The 8,417-nt window shown below is 33.6% G+C and overlaps 1 protein-coding gene across 1 annotated transcript; it reads left to right on the forward strand.

Moving 5' to 3' along the window:
• The first annotated feature begins 7 nt into the window (after window positions 1–7).
• Window positions 8–5,174, forward strand: LOC113496482 (DNA ligase 3). Its single transcript, XM_026875722.1, has 4 exons — window positions 8–2,084; window positions 2,398–2,551; window positions 2,862–3,125; window positions 3,637–5,174. Exons 1-4 carry the CDS (start codon window positions 477–479, stop codon window positions 4,413–4,415), a joined length of 2,805 nt encoding a protein of 934 aa, XP_026731523.1. The 5' UTR covers window positions 8–476; the 3' UTR covers window positions 4,416–5,174.
• The last annotated feature ends 3,243 nt before the right edge of the window (window positions 5,175–8,417 follow it).

Genomic DNA, 8,417 nt, shown 5'->3' on the forward strand with positions numbered 1-8,417 from the left:
TTAGTTCTAACGTTAAACTGCGGCCAACATCACAGTGAAAATAATATCGGTCCTTGTGCTAAGAAACATATTGTACGGACTAGCATTTATTTAACTTGTTAACTGTTTTTTTTTGTATTCTTTATGTCAAATATACCATGACTTGGAATATTTTTAGCCGAAAATGTTAAACGTTAATATTTAAGTTTAGTTGTCGATATTGCGAACTGCCACTCTACAACTGTCAGTGTTAATATGAGGAAAAATAAATACAATCCAGACAACTAGACAAGTTTACTCGAGTTCGCTGCAATCTGCTAATTTGGAATTTCCGTAATTGAGTAATTATAGCATTAACACTATTTATTTTATCAATTTCATAGGTAACGGATGAGTTACATAGTACAATAGTATAAAAATAAACACATGCATAAGTTGTTGCAATCCTGTTTGAGTTGACTGTAGAAGCCCTTCAAGTGTGAATTGTGCTCAGAACCATGGGCGATTCTACGCCGTTTTTTGTTGACCGTGCTAAAGGAGGCCGAGCGTCGTGTAAAGGTTGTAAATCAAGCTGTCCTGGTGGAGAGTTACGGATAGCTAAACTAGTGGCCAGTCCGTATGGCGATGGGCAACACATGAAATCGTGGCACCATGTAGACTGCTTCATGAATGTGCTACTAAAACAACGGCCCGCCACCAAACGAGTTGACTCTATTGACGATATCGGAAACTGGGAAAACATAACCAAAGATGATCAGGAATTTATCTTGAAGAAGTTGAATGAAATGGAGAAAACCTATGCTGAGAAAAATAGTGGAAAATACACGGCTAAAGTTTTAAAAAATATCTCAAATCCGTCTTCAAAAACAACCTCTGCAACAAAAAATAATGATAGCACAGACAGTTCTAAGGATTTATCAATTGAAGTAAAAACAGACGACAATAATTTCGAGACATTCTTTAAACTGACAAAGAAAATTGCACAAGTTGATGCTTACACGGACAAAACTGCAGTTGTCAACAACTTTTTTAGAAATGGCACTGACAATCAATCATTTAAAGGTGACCTAACACTATGGTGTAAGTTATTATGCCCACAAGCCACAAAAAGAGTCTACAATTTAAAAAGTAAACAGCTGGTGAAGTTATTCTCAAGAATATTTAACTGTGATCATGATGATATGTTGACTCATTTAGAACAAGGCGACGTTGCTGAAACAATACAACATTTCTTTAAAAAATCAAAAGCTGTTAGCCCTGCAGCAGACAGCACACTTACAATACATCAAGTAGAAGACTTCTTGGCTGAACTTTCTAAATTAACCAGAGAAGATGAACAAACTTATCATTTTAAGAAGATAGTGAAGAAATGCACTACTTTTGACTTGAAAATGCTAATACGATTAATAAAAGGGGATTTGAGAATCAATGCTGGCTTGAAACATATATTAGAAGGGGTTCACCCTGATGCGTACAGCCTGTTCCAAACTTCAAGAGACATAAACATGGTTTTAGACAGAGTTATGTCTGAAAGCAACACTGTAAAACATAAAGACGCTATACAAAAAAGTTTAAGAGCTCAACTGTCCCTTATGACCCCTGTGTTACCAATGTTGGCTGAAGCTTGCAAATCAATAGATATGGCGATGAAGAAATGTCCAAATGGAATGTTCTCTGAAATCAAGTATGATGGTGAGAGGGTACAGGTGCATAAACAAGGAAAAGTCTTCAAATATTTTTCTCGAGCACTCAAAGTTGTAATGGCACATAAAGTTAGCCATTTTGAAGAGTATTTACCGCAGGCCTTCCCAAAAGGTAATGATATGATATTGGATGCTGAAGTTCTTATGGTTGATGTGAAAACAGGGAAACCGTTACCTTTTGGTACTTTAGGCATACATAAGCAGTCAAAGTTCAAAGATGCATCAGTCTGCCTGTATATATTTGACTGTCTATATTATAATGGTGAAGTCTTAATGGATATGCCAATCAGGAAGAGAAGACAGATTCTATATGACAATATGGTTGAAGTTCCTAATCATGTCATGTTCTCAGAACAAAAGTTGATTGAGAAACCAGCTGATTTAGCTAAAATGATTGCTAAGGTGAGTTCATAAATTATAATTTAAACTTAAACTATTACTATTATGTTTTCATGTAACTTACTTAACACAAGGTAAGCATAATCCCGCAATACAAAGCCAAAAATATAAATATTATTTTTATTTATAGTTATTCTGGTATTTTCAGACTAAATCAATGAAATAAAAGGTGGTTGAGTCTTGTATATTGAACCTTTAAGAAACTAATGAACTCTTTTTCCATTGTAATAAAAAATACAGTAAACAGATGTTTTGCTTTTCCACACCATTGTAAATAAAGACTCTTTTTAAATGCATATTCCTTTTAATTTTACAGGTGCTGGAGCTAGGTCTTGAGGGTTTAGTCCTTAAAGATTTGGAGTCCACATATGAGCCTGGCAAGAGACATTGGTTGAAAGTGAAAAAGGACTATTTGTTTGATGGTGCAATGGCAGATACAGCGGACCTAGTGGTTCTAGGTGCATGGTTTGGTAAGTTTTTTGCTACAATTTCTTTTTACCCTTTTTACTTTACCCTGTTCTTGCATACATAAATATTAATGTGTAATATATGTATTTATTTCTTATTTTTTTGTATGTAAAATTTTTCAAGGCTTCAGTCACTCGAGGCAACAATGCCAATTACAGGCGAAAATAAATCCTCATACAAAATTCATCATTAATGCAGTCTTCTTTCATTCATACATAACTTAGCAAAAACTGTATTTTAACAATTGATAATCTTCTTTACTTACTTTAAGTGCTTTAAGCTTGTAATCTCATTTATATCAAACATTTACAGGTACTGGAAAGAAGGGCGGTATGATGTCGGTATTCCTAATGGGTTGCCTGGATGTCCGAAGGAATATTTGGGTGACAGTGACCAAAGTCCACACAGGACATGACGATAGTACATTGAGTAGACTCCAGAAAGAACTGGCTCCCCTTATGCAGAAGATATCGCAAGACTTCAACAAAGTTCCTACTTGGTTAGATTGCAATAAAGGCATGGTACCCGATTTTGTTGCTTTGGACCCAAAGAAACAACCTGTTTGGGAAATTACTGGTTGGTTGCTTTTGTTTTTATTTACATTATTATCTTCACCCCTTTGACCGAGGTATGTAGGGTAGGTAGTAAAATGTAGGATAAAAGTAGCCTGTGTTAATCCAAGGTGTCTGCTATCTCCTTACTAAATTTTATCGAATACCTCGTTTGGTCGTGAAGAGACAACAAGCAGACACCCAATGACACAAACATACACATTTATAATATTGGCCAGGTGTGATTATGTAAGTAGTTAGCTATCCATTTAGAAGGCTGAAATCTATTTCAGTTCTCACTTGCCCAGTGGATATATAGCTGCCAACCTCAATGTAGTTGCAGTATAATCACAATTAATATATTCAGTCATTAGTCACAGATTATATTCATAGTGAACAGAAACCCCGTATTAATTTATGTAAATTTATTACCGGTTTATTCAACGATACAACAATAAAAACCGCAAATTTAATGATGCCAGCTTCAATGCATAATTTGTTGTAACGATATTAATTATTGACAACATTGGTTTCAGGTACGGAACTGACTAAAGCGAATTTACATACTGCTGATGGTATATCAGTAAGATTTCCAAGAGTAACTAAAATAAGGGATGATAAGGACTGGACATCAGCAACGAATCTAGAAGAATTGAAACATTTGTACGTGACGTCTAAAGAGAAAGTGGATTTGTCACTGTTACAGAAGCTAGCAGATACGGCTGATGATGATGAACCACCGACAAAGAAAGTCAAAACAAGTCCCAAACCAAAGAAAAGTCCAAGTAAACCATCAAATGTCAGTCCAAAAACCTCTAAAATAGACAGTTTCTTTGATAAGAAACCTAAAATAAAGAAACTGAAAGAGGAAACATCGCCTGTGACATCTAAACCTCAACTTTCGGAAGTTGACAAAGATAGCAAAAAGGTTCCAAAAGTTGAAAAGATGAGTTTAGATGAAGTTGATAGCAAAGAATTTCTGTTCGAACTAGATGATCCTTTACCAGATGTCTTCAAAGATAAAAGATTAGGGTTCTATCCAGACTTCATAAGCTTTGATGAGGAAGAGAGATATCATTTTGAAAGACATTGGATAGCCTATGGTGGTCAAGTCGTTAAATCAATACGTTCTATGGATGTCGACTACGTTTTACATGCGAATAAAAATATAGATTTTGATGAAATCAAGAAGTTAAAGAAAAAAGTTCCTGCTGAAGCAAGACACGTGTACAAAGATTGGTTGATGCAGTCTATTAATGATGTTAAATTATGTGATACCTCGAAGTATCCTGTGTATATAAAACCTCCACGGTGAATTTGTTTTGTTGCTTTGTTTAAATGTATTTAAGACTTAAGAAGATCTAATTGTTTATAGTTCAAAATAAAGATAATTTTGTATTGTATTTGTGGTTAAGAAATTTTTATTGTTAGCTACACAATGTTTATATGGGTAACACATTAATTATAGTCGTTAATTGGTTTGTTTGTATATTAATTACTTCGGATGAAGTATTACACATTGATATAATAATGTTAAGAGCGATTGCCAGAGTAGTTTCGGACCCAACTGGAGTCCTTAAACATGAGCTGACGTGGCTTGTATGTGCCCGAGGAAATGAATTGATGCTCCTAGATATGCTTTATCAAAATCTTAGAAGATATTTTCGAGTATTGTTCATATATTTTTCCCTAGCAAGGTCTCAAATAAAGGCTTAATCGAGGATTTAAAAGGCACTTAGTTGTTGTTCATTTTAACACAATGAAATTTATAGTTATTTGACTGATCGAAGCGACACTCAACAAAATATTAAATACGTCACTCAATGATGTGATTTAATACTTAAAAAAATCTCCTAATTATGTTAATTACAAGTTTATACACTCTTTACATAGTATAGTTTTACCCTATAGATGGCATTAGTATCGTGCAAGGTTGTCGGAACCTTGGTAACTTTCCTTTGTATTAAACTGTTATAACGCCGTGTTAATAGATGGCGCTGGCAATGCATTTTGAGGAAAAAGTAGTTTCGAAATGTTTGTATGCAACATAATTATACCTGTATCTGTATCAACATTTTTAGTGTTTTATTGTCATTCCCTTTGTATGGTTAGTGGTATAATGCACGGATCGACATTTTATATCGTCTTAACATTTTATTTTGATTTATACCTTTACTTTTTTAATTGCTTACTGTAATTCCTTTGTAATTTTTCGAGATCGAATCCTACGCTAAATTAACTTTTACCAAAGAATGTTGAGTGGTTTAGCCCTGAAAGCCCTCATATCTACGGGCATAATGAATGAAACCTAAACAATATCTCTAAATAATTATTTTCGTTTTTGTCATTTTTGTATCTAACGTGGGTTTCAATTCCCTAACGGGGACTCGACACAAGTATTAAGTTCCTTAGTGCAGAAGCTTTTCTCTAATTGAATGTTCATAGACTTGAATTCGTAGGCACGAGGCATTACCCTCCACGAAGTACAGAGTCGTCTCTCACTTGAAAAATCTAATATTGATGCTAATATTGTGTCTATATGTTTCCTTATTTCACAATCGTGTCTGTCGGGATAAAACGGAACCAATTGCAATAAACAGCGTCAAATTTATCAAAGGACGGGATATCAAAAATATGAATTAATCATAACGGGTAATATGAACAAGTACTCAATTATATTAATTCATTGATATAAATAAATATACCTAACATTTGAATAATTAAAAAGTAATTTGCTGAACAAAATGGTAAATTACGTGTCGGCCGAGCAAACGGAAAGCGAGGAGATAAAACTTGTAAAACGGATATGTTAAATAAGTTGTAAAAATTATATGAAGGAAAACGAAAAATGAGATTTAAACAAACGAAAAGTATGGCTTTGGGGTATAATGAGTTTAATTGTGATTCTTTACGATTGTAAAAAGTAGGTAAGTATGTTGAATTTTAATATTGTTTTTCATTTTAAACCTTTAAGCAAAAAAAGGAAACCTATTACTAAGACCAAGGTAAGGTTGTAACTCATAAACGGTACCTAATAGCTAGAAAATTGAAATTTTTGAAATAAGGTTTTTTTTTTATAAAAAATGTATTGAGAAGAACATTGCAATTTTCTTTTGTTAAATTTTTGTTCCTAGGCTTAATCTACGGAATCCCAGTTATGACTCCAACTCGCACTTGACCGGTTTTGTAAATATCATGAAGCCTTATACTGTCAGAGGTTTTCCTCGGTAAGATTGTTAGATTTAATAGGTAATCTAAGATATTGTTTAGGTAAAAATAACCATGGAGACGGTAACGCACGTCTATGAGTTAAGAGTTGACCCAGAGTCTTATTGTAACGTTTTTAAAGTGCTAGAAAAAGGCCTGCTTAAAACAAAATTGTTATCGTATAAGATAGGTACTTAAATCTTTCTAGTATAGGTCGGTAAGTATATCAAACAACTTCAAACTTCATAAAACGTTGAACGAAAACTTATAATCTAGTTTTATTCTAGTTTCATAATCGTGGCCCGTGAGACCCTCTATCTTGAAGAAAGTCCAGTAAAAATATTTGTTTTATTGAAGTTGTATTGATCTAACTTGTGTAGTGTTCATGTGTCTATAAGGTACTTAATTACTTTAGACACGATTTGATGTTGTATCTGGACTATCAAGACTTCGCTTTTAAAATATATCGGAATATAAAACGAGTGGCTTCTAATTAGAGATAAAAATAATTGTTAATGAGACCCATGCACAAAGTAATCACCAATGGCGTTCTTTAATTTCAAATTCTTAAGATTTTTTAAATAGAAAATGTTGCCATATTTTTTTCAGTTCCCATACAAGTCTATTGTTTGCATACCCTCCGTGTACCTTTTTCTGTCTCCAATAATCAAAAGTAAAACCAAAAAGAAATCTTGTCCGAAAATATTCGAGCAAGCAACGTAAATTATTATTGTGAAAAATATAATCTTCTGGAGCAACACAAAATACTTTAATACCGGCTCGATGCTGCGAATATTGAATTAAAACTGAAAAATATGACCATCGTAAGATCGTATGAGATAAGGAAACATTACAAATTGGATTTTGGTACAAAGTTGGAGAAATGGAACAAAAGTTTTAATACAATAATGCCTTTAACGGCTAAGTAATGTTTCTGTGGTAGAAGTACGGTATTTTCATATTTAAACGTTGACAATGTTTTGGTAACTTTGGAGTGGAATAAAAAATTACCAGCATTAATTCGTGAAATCTGATCAAATTATCGATCAATCAAACTCAACACATACCCTTGATTGGCTTCGCTTTGATTGGCCTCCTGGTCTTGTGGTTAGTAGCCCTGACTGCTTTAAAGAGGTCGCGGGTTCGATTCCCACCATGTAATTTAGCTATTTTATTTATATTTATGTATTTAAAAAATATATATTTTTATCAATTGTCTATTCGTTTACTTAGTTTGATATGAAAATTGAGGTGATTATTAAAAAAACCCTTATCCCAAAATGGTGCTCTTTTCCACAATAAAACAGCTATTCAATTGTTTTCTCGTAAATAGAAGAATCCGGCAATGCTTGACATTTGATAGGACGTGTCAAGCCGAGGGACCCTCGCTTAGATGACACATGTTTACCCTGATAACAGATACTATCGAAAAGGAACGTGCCTACATACATATTTCACTATGTAAGCATGAACAGTGGGGCACAGTTACAGTATAGGATGACACAATGTATTTTGAAATGTATCAGTTTCGCAACGCTGCTTTTTGATTTGATGTTCTTTTCATTTGACGGGCCTGTTGGACTAGTGGTTAGTGACCCTGACTGCTATACCGGAGGTCGTGGGTTCGATTCCCGCCCAGGACAAATGTTGTGTGATGAGCATGATCATTTGTTCTGGTGTCTGGGTGTAATTTATCTATAATATGTATGTATTTAGAAATATATAAGTAACTTTATCAGTTGTCTGGTTACCATAACACAAGCTCTGCTTAGCTTGGGATCAGATAACCGTGTGTGAGTTGTCCCAGGATATATATATATATATATATATATCAACCAATTTCAAAAGGATGCTTCTTAATTTGTCTATATTTTTTTTTTTCATTTTTATGTTTGTAACCTCAGAACTTACTTTTGTATTAAATGTGATATTTGGTTATTTGGTCCTATAAAAATTAAAAATTTGGCTTAGTACTTTTATATTTGAAGTTGGTTGTGTGATTTCGTTGTTAAAACAGTATTATTTAGAATCCTTTTAAAGCTAGTGGTAAAGCTTAGATTTTTTTCTCTGGCATATCAACAGATTTGTAGAAAGATTCTTAGATTTTTCG

This window comes from Trichoplusia ni, chromosome 8 (genome assembly GCF_003590095.1).
Source record: "Trichoplusia ni isolate ovarian cell line Hi5 chromosome 8, tn1, whole genome shotgun sequence".
Taxonomy (NCBI): Eukaryota; Metazoa; Arthropoda; class Insecta; order Lepidoptera; family Noctuidae; genus Trichoplusia; species Trichoplusia ni.